Source organism: Panthera onca, chromosome A1, assembly GCF_046562875.1.
Source record: "Panthera onca isolate mPanOnc1 chromosome A1, mPanOnc1 haplotype 2, whole genome shotgun sequence".
Lineage (NCBI taxonomy): Eukaryota > Metazoa > Chordata > Mammalia > Carnivora > Felidae > Panthera > Panthera onca.
In genome coordinates this window covers 98,343,303-98,359,985 of record NC_138339.1, presented here as the reverse complement: position 1 = coordinate 98,359,985, position 16,683 = coordinate 98,343,303, and the positions used below count along the sequence as shown (strand labels likewise).

Genomic DNA, 16,683 nt, shown 5'->3' with positions numbered 1-16,683 from the left:
TTTATTCAGTTTATTTTCTGTATTTTATAGTTCTGATTCTGCTTTTTGTTTGTTGATTTATTATTTTTTGTTTTAGAGTCCATTTATTGGTGGAACCATATGGTATTTGTCTTTCTCAGTCTGACTTATTTCACCTAGCATAATACCTTCTAGGTCCATCCATGCTGTCTCAAATGGCACCATTTCATCCTTTTTTATGGCTAAGCAAAATTCCATTGTGTATATATACCACATTTCCTTGTCTATTTATCTGTTGATGGACACTTAGGTTGCTTCCATGTCTTGGCTATTATAAATAATGCTTCAATAAACGAGGGTGCATATATTTTTTGGAGTTAATATTTTCATTTTCTTTGGGTAAATACCCAATAGTGGAATTATTAGATCATATGGTATTTCTGTTTTTCGTTTTTTGAAGAACTTCCATACTGTTTTCCACAGTGTCTATACCAATTTACATTTCCACGAACAGCGAACGAGAGTTCCTTTTTTCCCACATCCTTACCAACACTTGTTTCTTGTGTTCTTGATTTTAGTCATTCCAACAGGTGTGAGGTGATGTCTCATTGTGGTTTTGATTTGCATTTCCCTGATGATGAGTGATGTTGAGCATCTTTTCATGTATCTGTTGATCATCTGTATGTCTTTGGAAAAATATCTCTTCAGCTCCTCTGCCCATTTTATTTTATTTTATTAAGATTTTATTTTTAAGTAATCTCTACACCCAGTGTGGTGCTCGAACTTACAACCCCGAGATCAAGAGTTGCACACTCCACCAACTGAACCAGGCAGGCATCCTCTGCCCATTTTTAAATCAGATTGTTTGTTTGTTTTGGACTGTTTGAGGGTATTTTTTGGTGTTGACCTGTGTGAGTTCTTTATATTTTTTGGATATTAACCCCTTATCAGATATATCATTTATAAATATTTTCTCCTATAGTTACTCTTAATTAAAAAAAAACAAGATACAATTTCTATTGGCTTAGTAGATATTTTCCAACTTGGAGAAAATAACACTTTTGGTGGAAATAAAGTTCACCCATATGTGATAATTTGTGAGGTGTTACATAAAATGGAATGTTATCTATCTGTGGTTATATTTGCCCTTATTTATCTTCCAGTGTGCACTTCCTGAGGAGGGAACATCATGAATGCATGTAAGGAACATCAGTATTGTGTGTGTGTGTGTGTGTGTGTGTGTGTGTGTGAGCATGTGAAGATTGGAAAAGAATGTCTCCGTGGTGACGCTACAAAAGCCAGACCCTCAAAATGGGATAAACAAGAGTTTCCCAAGCTGAATGCCAGGCTGAATTCTGGGAATAGGCCAAGGCTATGGCTAGGTTGATGGTAAAGCCTGAAAGCTTCCTCAGGCACAAACAGGGAGGGAGACAGGCATGAAGATGGCCTGGTGTGTTTCAAACCAAGCAAGCTGGTGTTAAACCATTTATTTTTGTATTGTTTGATTCCTCTCTTTATGCCCTTTCTGAAATGCAGACATCTAAACCGTCCCAGGATGGAGAGAAGAACATGGTGGCCGGCGTTCATGACCTTTGGGTTCGCTTCCCCGTCACACTCTCTGTGGTCTGAGGATTGTTTCCAAAAATGGAGGAGGTAGGAAGGCCTCCCAATTAAACAAGTAAGATAAGGAAATATCAAGTTCTATACCACTAGGCAAATTACTACTTAATTTTGAGTATTTATAAACATAATATGACCATTTCCTTGACTGAAATTTTGTATTAACGTCTCATTATTTGTACTAATTTTAATAACAAAGAAAGCTAAGGGTAGTACCATGTTTTCTGTCAGGCAGAGGTAAAACAAGACAAGGTTTTTAGAATTTGTAGCTGCCTTGCTTAGCACATAAACTGGAAAGCCAAAAGTTTAATATCCCCATATTTCCCATAACTTTTGACATGAAGGGGAAGCAACCATCTTCTGTCTAATCAGCAGAGATACTTATTTCTGGATCTCTAAGTCATTTGTTTAGCCCTGTACAGTTGCTGATAAGCAGTTATAGTAAGGTTTCTGGGCAGTTCTTTCTACCAGAATATTCAAATAATCCAAGTATTTGAAGGTGTGAAATGGAATGACTTCATCTCTCACTCGTTCAGATGGATGCCAAGGTCATGGTTACCGTTAGCTGGCCCAGGAGTGTGTCCTATGGTGTACACTTTTGGGCTAAATGACAAAGCTAGGTGAAAATCCAGAAGTTCACAGATGCCAGAGTTAGCTTTCCGTTAGGGAAATGCTTACAAGAAACTGGACCAGGATAAAGCAAAGACTAAGGGACAGAAAGAAAGTTTGAGTTGCATTGTTGCCATATTCTGCAGAATCAGACTTCGGCTTCTGTTCAGCTCTCTTTGGAGCTAAAAACTCCTCAAGTTCCTTCCTGAGAGACAAGAGCATTTGCACAAACACTATAATCTCTGACGATTTCCAGCATGGTTCCATCAAGGTTCTGTGACAAGCCTGCACGATAAGATTGTATCTGTTTGGGTATTTTATGTATGTGTGTAATCTTGTCACTTGGCTTTGCAACACTGAAAATTCCCTAAATATCCACAGGAAACGATAATTCAGCATTTGGCAGGTCAAGCCAAACGCCTTCACTTATTTTCTATCCTTACCTCCTTCTTTGTCCCACAGTTTAGTTCAATAAGTTTTAAGTGCCTAAAATCATTCTTGGTGAATAACGCTGGACCACTCTGAGAATTTGTGGCTGAGAGCTGGACCCTCGTCATCAGCACGCACTTTGTCACTGAGACAGGGTAACCCATGGTTACTGAGCTCAGATCAGTTAAGGGGCAGAGAGCCTCCCCTCCTCACTGCTCTATAAAAGAGACCCAGCAAAGGGACCCTACCAGCTTCTAGCTCTCAGCCTGGGCGTAGTTTTGGGAAGCAAAGCCTGAGACCTCCAGAGCCCAGCCGACCAGCTGCAGAGGCAAGACCAGCATGTCGCCTTCCTTCAAACTTCAGTGTCACTTCATTCTCATCTTCTTGATGGCTCTAAGAGGGGAGAGCCGGTACCTAGAGGTGAGCGATCTCCGGACTGAGCCGTCACATCTTCCGTGTGTGTGTGTGTGTGTGTGTGTGTGTGTGTGTGTGTCTCCAGCCTTGGGGGTGGGTCTGCTGCCTCAGCTCTCAGCCCGTGTTGGGCTTAGCCCTTTCTTCCCTATCTTCTGCCCCCTCTCTCTCCTGGTCTTCCTCCTTGCCACTACGTCCTTCCCTTGGCCCCTGGGGACACCCTGGTCTGAGGGAAAGGGTCTGAGACCTCTTCTGCTCCGGACGCGGGAGACCTGGATCCCTTCACTTTATTCTCTTGGCTGCGGGGCAGGGAGAGTGCCCCGCTGCGGGTCCCCTTTCCCGCAGTCTTGAACTCGTTCGGACTGACGCGTTTTCCTCGCCAGCTGCGGGAAGCTGAGGACCACGACCCTCTCCGGTTCCTGGGCGCCAACCTGAAGCGGGAGCTGGCGGGGGAGCCGCTGTACCGCCGCGCGCTGCGTGAGTCGGGGTGTCGGCGCGCATCCGGGGGCAGCGGGGAGGTGACGAGGCCGGGCTCCCCACCCGCTCACGGGGCCCCGGGCACCGCCGGGAAGGGGCTGGCCTGGCCGGCCGGGGGCGCGATCCCCGTGCTCAGGGGCCCGCCGGGGGCGGGTGACGCGTTCCGCGTGGGGACCGGGCGCCGCGGACCCGGGAACGGGGGCCCGCGGGGAGGGGCTGGCCGGGGCCGAGGCGTCGGTGGCCGCAGCCCCGGCCCCCTGGCCCCACTGTCCCTCCCCCAGGGTGCCTGGACATGCTGAGCCTCCCGGGCCAGTTCACCTTCACCGCCGACCGGCCGCAGCTGCACTGCGCCGCCTTCCTCATCGGCGAGCCCGAAGAGTTCGTCACCATCCACTACGACCTGGTCTCCATCGACTGCCAGGGCGGCGACTTCCTGAAGGTGAGGCTTCCTCGCGGCGCACGCTCCCGCCGCGGGGCCCCGAGGGGGGTGAGCACGGGGCGCCGTGCCCGGCGTGGGGCTACGGCGCGTGGAGCCGGCTGGTGGCCGAGCGGGAGAGGCGCCCCCCCCCCCCCAACCCCGGACGGCCGCGGGGCGCGAACCCCGCCCGGAGCTCCGGCCGCGGTTGTTTGACTTCCCCTCCATGCGCTCCTGGGACCCGGGCGCCCCCAAAGACTTGATTGAACTTGCGGCGAGAAGCGCTGTGTTACACGAAAACTGATCCAGACTGGCACCGGCGCTCGAGGCCACGAGGAGGCCCAGCCCCGCTTCTGAGGCCGGCCCCTGGCTCTGGGGAGCTGTCGCAGGCTCGCGGGAGCTGTCTTGAATTCCCCGGGGGACTCGGTTTGGAAGCCCTGGGGCCCGGGCCTCTGGGAGGGATGCTGAGAGCCAGTCTAGTCGGAGGCAGGTGGAAGGCCAAGTCCCCCGGCCTCAGTACATGCCCCCTCCTAGTTGGTCTCCCTAAGTCTACCGGGTCAGCCTGGGACGGTTGATGGAGTTACACAGCCCCATTAAAAGTATCATGATTAAAAACCTCCCAAGTGGAATGATTTTGGAATCTGTCAGACTCCTTTTAGAAGAGGACCAATCCGCGGAAGCACTTTGTAGCTGGTGATTTTGCCAATGTGAACCAGGCTCAACCCGTTACGTTGGAGACCTGCGGTGATTTTAACAGTAACATCAATAGACTCTGACCATTTGTCCAACAAGCTGACTTTAACAGGTGAAGGTAAAAAGCCCTAAGTGGCCTAACAGCCATTGCTGTTTGAGTGTTGAAGCAGTTCTTGGTATTTTAATATGAAATAAAAGTTTCAAAGTGAGGAAAATGGGCACATATAACCATGGGCAAGTAGGTGAAGTTGCTGCTCTAGTTTAGTTTTGAGAGGTTTTGTTTATATGTCAACGAGGAGAAGGAAGAGACCAAGTGAAACCCAAATTATGCTTGTGTGGAATTCTTCTGAAGATGAGATGTGTGGAAAATATGACCAAGATAAAAATGTATATTGGCTGTAGTTTCAGGTACCAAAGAGTCTGGAATTATAAAACAGAGTATAATAAAGTTTACTTGCTTTGGATACTTTAAGGTTTATGGAGGAAAAAAACCCAATCATTAATTAACAATAATACTTGCAGACAACCTTCACGGTCAAAAAATATATAGATGGAAAGCAAGTGGGCAGGGAAGTGCAGGTTGTCACTTGCTCACAGACGGACATAGGACAGAAGGTGCATTGCTAGGTAAGATTTCAACACACCTGTGACTTCAGGAGTTGGTGGAAATGATCATCTCTGTGTGTGTTTTTTGTTGGAAGGTATTTGATGGTTGGATTCTCAAGGGGGAGAAGTTCCCCAGTTCCCAGGATCATCCTCTCCCCACAACTGAGCGGTACATAGATTTCTGTGACAGTGGTCTTAGCCGAAGGAGCATCAGATCCTCCCAGAATGTGGCCATGATCTTCTTCCGGGTTCGTCAACCAGGAAACGGATTTACAGTAACCATAAAGACAGATCCCAACCTCTTTCGTAAGTGGGCTCCCTCTCTTCTCAGTCAGTAAGGACTTGGAGGGTGGGAGTGTCAGATCCACTTTTCATAGGTAGTGTGATTGCACCAGACTTAAGAAACTTGAAGTGAGGAATGATTTGAATGGAAATTTTTTTTTTGTCATTAGAAATGACCTAAAGGATGTTTCCTGTTCATTGCTCTGAAAATCAATTCACAGTTTTCAACTTATTTCCTAGGCTAGGTAGGATATTAAGTTTTGGTGGGTAGAATTTTATTTTTTTCTCTTTAGTCTTATTCTAATCTGAGGCATGACAATGGATTCAGTGACAAACTGTAATCCCTCCATGTCATTCCATTAATCTTGGATAAGCTTGAGGGATCAGATCTGAAGTTGTAGTCCTAGAGATATTTAGGCAAAGGCTGAAAGACTGCATATCTGGGATGTGGTAGACAGAGTTCATGTCCTGAGCAGAGGGTTGGACCAGAGGACCTCAACAGTGCCCTCTAAGTCCACCTCTTTAACTTATTCCGTTTCTGGTGGATACAAACATAGATGCTGTATAAAACTGAACAGCCCAGGCCTAAAAGACATTATTCTAATCAAAATTAGTTCATTCATCTGCTTATTACTTTTCCCCATGAAGCGAAATATATATATATGCATCTATATATTTACAGAGTTAAATGGAGAAAAAAATTTTTTTTAAAAATCAGGAAAATAAAACATCACTCATTTTTGGTTGCATACAATAGTATTAATGTTGACACTTTGTGTGGTGGAAGAATGGGGCCTTATCTGCCAAAGAATAATGTATTATATTCCAATTTTTATTTTTTAAAAAAGAGAATTTTTGAAAGAACCCCTCCCCCACCCCCGCAAGGCTATTTTGAGAGCTAGAATAATCCCAGAAAGCAACATGAAATGTTTCTCCTATATTTGTGTGGTTAGAAGTCGGAAATCTTTGGGGTGCCTGGGTGGCTCAGTCAGTTAAGCCTCCAACTCTTGATTTCAGCTCAGGTCACGATCTCATGGTTTGTGGGTTCGAGCCCTGCATTGGGCTCTGCACTGACAATGCAGAGCCTGCTTCGGATTCTCTCTCTCCCTTTCTCTCTACCGTTCCCCTACTGTTCCTCTATCGTTCTTCTATTTTTCTCAGTCTATTTTGTAACAATTTTATTATTTATTTACTTCATTATTTTAAAAAAATCATTATGATTCTGGAGCCCCTGGGTGGCTCAGTCAGTTGAGCGTCCGACTTTAGCTCAGGTCATGATCTCACAGCTTGTGAGTTTGAGCCCCACGTTGGGCTCTGTGCTGACAGCTCAGAGCCTGAAGCCTGCTTTGGATTCTGTGTCTCCCTCTCTCTCTGCCCCTAACCCACTCACATTCTGTCTCTGTCTCTCTCAAATAAACATTAAAAAAATATATCATTATGGTTCCAAGTTCAATGAGTGAATGTTTCAGACAGGCAAGGTTTTAGTTCTGGCTTTACCTTTGAGCCTTTATTTCTTCTAGACTTTCAGCTGGAACTTGGACCCTAGTTAATGAAGTGTTTCTAGAACTTCCACTAGCTAGTGTTGTTTGATTAATTACTAATTTAAGTCTTGTGCTTGTTGTAAACAAGGTAACTCCCTGAGATTGAGATTGAGATTAGAAGCATTCTTTTTTTTTTTTTTTTTTTAACATTTATTTATTTATTGAGAGACAGAGAGCATTAGCAGGGGAGGGGCAGAGAGAGAGGGAGTCACACATTCCAAAGCCGGCTCCAGGCTCCGAGCTGTTAGCACAGAGTCCGACACAGGGCGAACCGCGAGATGGTGACCTGAGTCGAAGTCGGATGCTTACCCGACTGAGCCACCCAGGTGCCCCAAGATTAGAAGCACTCTTGCCACCTAGAACCTTCTGACCATGTCTGCACATCACCAGTGATTTTTATCCCCCCATCACTCCACACCCCCACACCCCCGCCCCACCCACCACTCCTTCCCCATCCAGATTGCCCTTGTGATACATATTCTCTTCCAGTCCACATGGCCCTAGACCATGAATAGGAACTGAGAATAAGGATAGGATAAATTTCTTTTTTACTACATTTAAAAAATATTTATTTATTTTGAGAGAGAGAGAGGGAGTGGAGGAGGGGCAGAGAGAGTGATCGAGAGAGAGAGAATCCCAAGCAGGCTCCGTACTATCAGCATGAAGCCCCACATGGGCCTTGATTGCATGAACCCGTGAGATCATGACCTGAGTTGAAATCAAGAGTCAGAAATTTAGCCGACTGAGCCTCCCAGTCGCCCCGGATAGGATAAATTTCTGTAAGAACCCTGCATACCCAATAATGACAATGTGATTCTGTTTTTCCGCAAAGCCTGCAATGTCATTTCCCAGACCCCAAATGGAAGGTTTACCCTGGTAGTCCCGCACCTGCATCGAAACTGCAGCTTCTCCATAATTTATCCTGTGGTGATCAAAATATCTGATCTCACCCTGGGACACTTACATGGTTTGCAGTCAAAGGTGAGTTGCTTTCTTCCTTCCCAATCATTTACTAAGGCCACAGCTTTATCAGAGGAGGAGCAATCATACAGGGCAAACATGGACATTAGTAAATTGTGGGAGCATGCTCTTCTGTTGATTTAGCCCCACATCCGCTTTCCCTCGCCTCTTTGATGAAAGCCCCCTTCTATTTGCCTCACGCTGCTCGGTGCGTACTCATGTGCCCCTTCCGATTACTTGACTACTTTTCTTGTGATACAGGAAAGGTTTTCAATTGGGAAAGTTGTGACATGTAATTACAATTGAACTCTCTGGTACTTGCCTCTTTTACAGAAATTCTCTCCTAGCAGAACCTAGTGTGAGTCATCTACACAGCTGTTTTTCTGATTATCGGATTTTTTTTTTTGACACGAAGGAAGTGTCTCATTGACAGAACTGTGTTGTGAAGGAATGCTAAGTGTAGCATAAAATACAAAATTGGATTTTTAAGTTGCAAAATACAGTAGAGTGTTGAAGATTTTGTTGCATTATGTTTAACTCAATTCATTTTGCATGAAAATATTAGCTGAGAATCTCCATCAACCTATATTCCCTTGAACTTCTGTATGGAATTTACAACTAATGCTGAGCTTGATCTTTTTTTTTCTCCCCCCCCCCCTTTTTTTTTTTTGCAACGCTAGCTTCGTCCCTCTGGGTCGTTCTCATTTCCTTATACTTTCTTATATTTCTAGGTTAAGATAGTTCATATATTTGCTGACATCATAGACAGTCATTGTTCCTAATTAGGTAGATTCCAGTAAAAACCAAATAAATAGGACCAGGACTGAAAATAGGTGTATATTTAATTTCCTTTAAGCCCTGAATTCATGAGCTAGTACCTGTTTGTTGTTGTGTTGTTTTGTTTTTTTTTGTTGTTGTTGTTTTTTGGGGGTTTTGTTTAGTTGAACCTTAGTGGAAGAATGATCCTTTGATAAAGACCAGAATAAGGAGATGTCTTTGGCATAGCCCTTCGTCCTGATACCAATTATATGTTATTCCTGATGTATACTGTAGAAGATGGCAAGCATGATTGCAGGTTGGGAGATCTACCCTTTAGTTATTCTAGGCTGTGAGGAGTAATTTTGGTATTTCCCCTTGAAAAAATGTTAAAGTCTGCAGTGTTCTAGGCATCTATCTATTCCTTTACAAAATATTTTTTTGAGCACTTTCCACGTGCAAGGCACTATCTTAGATGCTGGAAATGAGCGACGAGCAACACAGCTCCTGCTCACAGGGAACCTGCATCTAGTGGGTTGAGCTCAGCAACAGTGCAATACATTTGCAATAGCGGGGAGTGCCCTACAGAAAATGAAGCAGAGTGGTTTGATAGACAATGCAGTAGAGGGAGAGGCGGGAGCTCCTTGAGATAAGGTGGTCGGGAAAGGAAACTTCTGAGAAGGAGGAATTTAAAGTAAAATGTGAGTGATAGGTAAGAAGGAGCCAGCAGCCACTGGAAGGACCAGGGACAGAGGAGACGGCAGTGCAGAGGCTCAGAGGAAGAAGTGGGCTTCCAGAAATAAAAAGAAAGGTATGGGGAAGGGAGGATATTAGGCAACATCAGGGAGGCGGGCAGAGCCAGGGTGTGGTGAACCCAGCAGGTCATATTGAGGATTTGGAGTTTATTCTAAGTGCAGTGGGAAACCACTGAAAGGGGGCAGGCAGGAAAGCAACATGATCCATTGGATTATGCTTGGTGGGATGAGGGTGGCTGGGAATTGCTGACTTCATGACCAAATTAAATTAACAAGGTCCGAGGCAGGAGGGAGAGGATTGATTACCTAAAGGCCATTCTGGCTTTGCATGGGCTATGGGGGCCAGAGTGGTACAGGGAGTGCCCGTAGGGGCCATTGTCACAGTCTAGGAAAGAGATGATAGTGGGTTAGTCCAGGGAGGCAGAACCTCAACAGAGAAACCTAGGGGATCACTACTGAGGAGCAGGGTAGTATAGTACTTCTCATTCCTAAGAATAGCTAAGATGTTTGGGAAGAGGAGAGAGAAGTCATTGAATGTCAAGGAACGGGTGTGTCTAACTTCTATGTTTCTTTGTTTGGTTTCCCTCATTATAGCACCCACTTCTTCCCAACCCCCCTACTTCCCATTTCTCTCTACAGGGCCTGCCTTTTCCCCTTCACCACTCTTGCTGAAATTTAGAACCTGAAGAACCAAGTGGAAAGTTTAGTCTTAACAGATGTTCCCCCTGGACATCCTCTACTCAAGGGAGAGGCAGTTAAGGTTTTTTTCCTTCACCTCTTATTCAGCTCTTCCTACAAGAACATAAGCCCTGTCCACAGGGGAGCTAGTTAAGCCTCTGTTTCATTCTTGGATGAAATGATGTGTAGAGCATCAAGGCATAGGACCCAGCATACAGAAAGCACTTAAAAAATGTGTGTCCCCACCTGCTTCCTTGTATTGGCCAAACAGTTGGTATTCTATTTTTTTCTACTCGGTGGTTTAGTTCTAGTTGCATCTCAATGTCTTCTGCATGTTTGAATGTGTGTTTTTATGTGTGTGTGCGCGTGTGTGTGTTTAACATTGTCTATTTGAGATGCTTTTCTGTATGTGTCAGGGTCCATGTGGCTCACTTCTGAGCATCTTGCTGCTCTGCGCTAGATCTCTCAATGAGTATGTCTCAGTAAAGAAGATCACAGGCAAAGCTGGCCATGTAATTGTGGGGGACAGTGCAAACTGAAAATGTGGGGGCCCTTATTTTAAAAGTATTAAGAATTTCAAGATGGTGACAGCAGAGCATTAAACCAAGCAACAGGCCCTTGTATGGCTTGTCTGGCTTGTGGTCACATGCCCATAAAGGCTAGTAGCCCTGACCTCAGGAGACAGGTGGCCCAAAGTACAATGTTTGGGACTGAAAGTGGCTGCTTTATTTGTGTGGGAAGAGTGAAATGCAGGAATTTCTGTGGACAAGGCAGTGTGGATAGACAGTGTGGATAGGCAGTGTAGATAGGCAGTATGGACAAGGCAATATGGACAAAGCAGTGTGGATAGGTGGTGTGGACAGGCAGTGTGGAAAAACCAGTGTGGAAAAACCAGTGTGGATAGGTAGTGTGGACAAGCAGTGTGGACAAGGCAGTGTGGATAGGTAGTTTGCATAGGCAGTGTGGACAGGCAGTGTGGACAAGGCAGTGTGGATAGCCAGTGTAGACAGGCAGAGTGGACAGAGCAGTGTAGACAAGGCAATGTGGACAGGCAGTGTGGATAGGCAGTGCAGACAGGCAGCATTAACAGGCAGTGTGGACACGGCAGTATGGACAGGCAGTGTGGATAGGCAGTGTGGACAAGGCAGTGTGGACAAGGGAGTATGGACCAAGCAGTGTGGAAAGGAAGAAGGGAAGCAGAAAGTGGTTGTTACAGTGATTGTGCAAAGTCTAAGAATACATTCTGGTTTTGATTAGCTCAAAATAAATTAGTTTTAGTCGGGAGGAGAAAGACAATGGTGACTCTAGCTAGCTTAAGCCCCAAATTAGGGTTCTTTTCTTTCTTTAGCATTCTTATAACTAATCTAAATGCCTGTCAGCAGAAATGATAAGGATCATCCCAATAGCGGGAAAAGTCTTTTATAAAGAGGAGGGAAAGAGGTGAGTTGAAGGAAAAACTGTAAAGACCTATCTATTAATAGAAATTCTGACTGCATGAGTTAAGAAATTCAGATAATTCAGTATGTATGTCCAAGTGATTTACAAAGCAAAGCATTTTCAGATCCAATTTCCATTCATTTTATGTGGAGTTTACAGATTCCTATTGCATCATTCCAGTCCTTGAGCTAATAAAAAATTTTTTTAATGCACACACATTTAAAGAAATGATTACTCAACTGATTTAGAAAAGCAGTTCTTGTGATTATTTTTTCTTTTCAGTATCTTTTAATTTCCGGAGTCCTGGGTGTTAAATTAAATGGCACTGCCAGGATGTCCACGGCAAATGGAGTGAATTCACCAAATTGCAGTTGGTCAAATGGTTTGACTTCCGTAACTGGTTGAAATATATCTTTCTCTGCTGCTTGCTTCTTTTAGAACCCCTCAGCAGGTTGTGGGGGAATAGGAGACTTTGTGGAGCTGTTGGGAGGAACTGGACTGGACCCTTCCAAGATGATGCCTTTGGCTGACCTCTGCTATTCCTTTCACGGCCCTGGTGAGATGTGTCTTTGATTATTACTTATGAGCCTATCAAGATTCCTTAAATGAAACCTGATACTTCCTTAAATAAAACATCCCACGTTTTTTATACATGAGAAGGCAGGTTCCACCTAGAAAGCTTCCATTTTGTACATTGAGCCAATGTGAGGATTTTACATTTGAGCATATGTATGGTTATAGTGAATGCATTATCAAAATATTGGACACTGGAAAAGAAACCTCTGAAGGAACACAGGTGCATGTTTAAGGGTGGCCCTGAGTAAGACCATGAAAAAGACAAAGCTTTTTTTGTTCCGTGCTCTTTCCACCTTCCTGAAAGTCGTTGCTTTTGTCCTCTGGATACCAAAGAGTTTACTAACTGAAAACTATAGTTCAAATAGATATGCCATGAATTAGTTATAATATAATAATAGAGTAATATCCAAAAAATTTCCTAAATATATGTGTATGTGTGTATTACTCGTAGCACATAAATTAAAAAGTGATATTCTGGGGTGCCTGGGTGGCTCAGTCGGTTGAGCGTCTGACTTCGGCTCAGGTCATGATCTCGCGGTCCGTGAGTTCGAGCCCCGCGTCGGGCTCTGTGCTGACAGCTCAGAGCCTGAAGCCTGTTTCAGATTCTGTGTCTCCCTCTCTCTGACCCTCCCCCCATTCATGCTCTGTCTCTCTCTGTCTCAAAAATAAACGTTAAAAAAAAATTAAGAAAAAAAAAGTGATATTCTTTATCAGAAATTCTCAGAACTGCTGAATCTCCCCAACTTCTAGGAGCAAAACCAGCTTCTGAAAGACTACTGCAAAAACAGAAATACATTCTAAAATCTAGAAGTGGTCATTGGGAATAAAAGACAAGGTCAGTGCACAGGATGCCCAACAGAACCAGATATTCTTTGCTAGGGATCAGTGAAGATTTTCCATTTGATTCTGCCCAGGTATGGTGAGGGTGGCTAGAAATTGCTGGTTTAGACCATCAGTACGTGTGGCTTTTCTCGCCTCTTACTGTGTTCTCTGAGGCACTGGATCCTTCCATGCAGGAGGGCACCTGTGAGGAGATGCAATTGCACTAGGTAAGAAGAGTAGATTAAGGTCTAAAGACTACTCTTGCCTTAAAATGTAGGTAATTGAAGCCAGAGTAATTTTGGTACAGTTATGTCCAGTACTAAGTAAATACGATGCACATTAACAAAGGAAACAGAGCATGTTATATATATTAAAGTTTAGAGTAATATCAGAAAAAGAATGACCTTTCAAATAATTTAAAGCAAATTAAATTTGGACTCCTCACAGAAGCTTAACCTAGACTCGCTGGTGCTTATATAAAAGAAACATAGGTTTTATATTTATTATGTATCTAAATTGGCTTTTACCTCAATAAGTATCTAGCTGTTTTACTTTACTTATTGAGGCTTTTACCTCAATAAGTATCTAGCCTGTTTGAACCCAGGCACAGGCTTGTGAAGTACCTGTTATGCAATGATAATGTTCATGTTTCTCAGAATGCTATAGGCCTTATAGAGACAAAGTGGGGTTGGGCGGGGGGGGGAAGATGGACAAAATTAAAATAGAAAAAAACCATCGTAGGGCACATAAATCTTGCCTCAGGGACCAGCTTGACAGTGGAGAAATGAAAGAAATTTTAGATAAAAATATGTGAGTTTCAATATACACTTGTTTGGTCATATCTGCACTAGAAGATAGACATAAACGTTGCCAGATGCTTATACAAATAATAATAAGATTGGATTGAAGAGAAGTAAGGATATCAAAAGCCATTCCATGTAAGAAGCACAGAAAAAAATGAGACTGAAAAGGTGCAGGTAAATAATAGAACAAACACAAGTATATTCGTATGTATCTAAACTATGCAAATTATTTTTGTTTATATGTAAAATAGAGGTATTATCTAGGCTCAGAAAATAATTAGCAGGTGATTTTTTTTAGTCTATGTAATGTTCATCGGTGCACTGTGTCCTCTAGTCATGTCCACTAACTGCCACTTGCATCCTCAGAACTATGACAACCAAAAACTACACCTGAAAATTCCCAACCTGTCCCTAGAGGGCGGTACTGCCCCTGCTGAGAACACTAAGCTAGAGCAGAGGTGCATGGTAGACAGATTGCCTTCACTGCATTTACCACAGAAGCCTCGAAGGTAGGAGAATGTGAAAAATGCAAAGAGACGTCTTATTGCCTCTGTTAAATAACAAAAATTCAACTGAGTAGATTTGAAAGATCTCATTGGCTTTACGAAATAATTCATGAATCGGGGAGCATTCCTTCTAGCGAGTAGAGGGGTCCCCAAGGCATTGTACAAAATGGAAGGTTTTTATAGAAGGGTAGGACAAGAAATTTGGCAAGAGAAAAGGATTGTTCCAGGCAGGTCACTTTCCCTGAGGGGGAAAAGCAAGGTGTCTTATCCTGCAGATTACCTCATCTTCCTTGGAGGGGGGGGGGGGGATGGAGAGGGCCCCTGTGGCAGATTCCTTGATGTTGATGGAAAAATTCCTGACTGACTGGTTAAGGCTATTTTTCTAGGGGAGGTTGAAATTACAATTAAATTAGGTATTCAGCCCCAGTTTGGGACCTTGGTCTCAGGGACGCCATTTTAGGCCTGCGATTTTCTTTTTAACTCCTCTTTCCAGCCAGTTTTATTTGGCTAACAGTGTTTTTGCCCATGAGGAGAACTGAGTTCAATTTCAGCATCCTACAATTAACTATATATTATACTAACAATGAAAACAAAACGTTTCACCTGATGGCACGTGCATGGTTTAAGTATGTGAGAGGAAGATGCATCCCCTTGGTTTCTTTGTGTTTAAATGATCTTATCGACAGGAATGGTTTATGTGGTTTCTAACCTGCAGGGAACCTTTTGCTTTTTCCATGAATTATAGCCCAGATGAAAATTGGCTGTGACAACACGGTGGTGCGCATGGTCTCCAGCGGAAAGCACGTAAATCGTGTGACTTTTGAGTACCGCCAGCTGGAGCCATACGAACTGGAAAACCCAAATGGAAACAGTATCCAAGAAATCTGTTTGTCTACTCTTTGAATAACCAACCCCATGATTTACATGCTGCTAGCTAAGTGAGTTTTTCATGGCTGTTATATATGATTTTGATGACCAGCAAGGTAAGAGCCTTTCGAATCAGTCAGTATTCCCAGGCTTGGACACACATTACACATACACACACACATATGTAGACACACGTGGGCGTGCAAGCGTGCATTTATTTTTGTACCTTGCTTCTTTTTCATTTGTAATGTATAGATGACCACATGGCAGCAGATAAACCCTCCTTTGCCTTTGGTAGGAAAACAGTTTTCTATAATTCTTTGGTATGCTACAAACCTGCCCCGATAAGACAAGTGCAGAGCAATGGGCACTAAAAAATTGTATCTCAAGGGAAAATACGACAAAGAAATTAAAATGGCGGTGTTTAGATTCGTCTTAGAACAGAAAACAATTAAATGTCTGTATACCAAAGTAGTTGTATCTGTGTATTTTCTGTATATTATTCTGTTTACAATAGATAGTAGTCGTAGCTGTTGTTTATTGATTTGTAATGTCTTGTTGCTAACAAAACTCTGGAGCATGGAAAAAAATTTTCCATCCACAAATACAAACATGAATAAATACATCAGAATGTTGGCGCCTTGACATTGTGCTTTGTTTTCCTGAGTAGTCCCCTCCCTTATTACCATCAGAAAATAGTGTTCTCGTGTGATGCAGAACCAAACGCTGGGCTAAATCATGTTATGCGTCTTCATGCTGGTAGAACTGTGGGCCTCTACAGCAGAATGATTTAGAGCAGAAGGCAGAACTGCATTGTTTGCACAAACAACGCTAACTGGTCCTCGTAGGGAAGCAGGATGCAGAAACCCCTTTCTACTGTCCAAGAAGACTGAGAATACATGTTTTTGTCACAATGGGGTATACTTCTTTTTTTTTAATTTTTTTTATTAGTTTTCTTTATTTTTGAGAGGCAGAGAGAGACATAGAGCATGTGGGGGAGGGGCAGAGAGAGAGAGAGAGACACACACACAGAATCAGAAGCAGGGTTCAGGCTCTGAGCTGTCAGCACAGAGTCCAATGTGGGGCCCGAACTCAACGAACCGTGAGATCATGACCTGAGCCAAAGTTGGACGCTCAACCGGCTGAGCCATCCAGGTGCCTGCCAATGAGGTATACTTCTTAACAAGGACAACAAGGGCCTTACAGCTCTCATAGATGTTTGCAGAAATCTGAGGCCTTCTTTGGTACCGACGGCAATTTACTGTTGACTTAAGACTTGTCCATGTTTGGCTAGGGACTAAGCATGTGGCCTGTAAAAGACAGGATGGGGCCAAAACTGAGGTCCTGAGCAAAAAAGGAAATACTCCTAAGTGAACTCTTTACTTTGAATTAATGGATAGAAGCTGCAAACAATACCATAATTAATGGCCTGATTATGATTCCCAAAACATATATTCTGAAATTTTTTTGAAATTTTTTTTT

General features: G+C 43.7%; 1 protein-coding gene across 2 annotated transcripts; it reads left to right on the top strand.

The window, feature by feature from the left end:
- Positions 1-1,820: 1,820 nt before the first annotated feature.
- On the top strand, positions 1,821-15,846 carry CRHBP (corticotropin releasing hormone binding protein). 2 transcript variants are annotated; one of them, XM_060635520.3, is made up of 7 exons: positions 1,821-3,036; positions 3,411-3,504; positions 3,786-3,943; positions 5,314-5,524; positions 7,874-8,022; positions 12,066-12,183; positions 14,195-14,847. In XM_060635520.3, exons 1-7 carry the CDS (start codon positions 2,956-2,958, stop codon positions 14,200-14,202), a joined length of 819 nt encoding a protein of 272 aa, XP_060491503.1. In that variant the 5' UTR covers positions 1,821-2,955; the 3' UTR covers positions 14,203-14,847. The 2 variants fall into 2 exon arrangements, with proteins under 2 accessions (XP_060491503.1, XP_060491502.1); XM_060635519.2 differs by lacking the exon at positions 14,195-14,847 and adding an exon at positions 15,080-15,846 and having other exon boundaries at positions 2,165-3,036.
- The last annotated feature ends 837 nt before the right edge of the window (positions 15,847-16,683 follow it).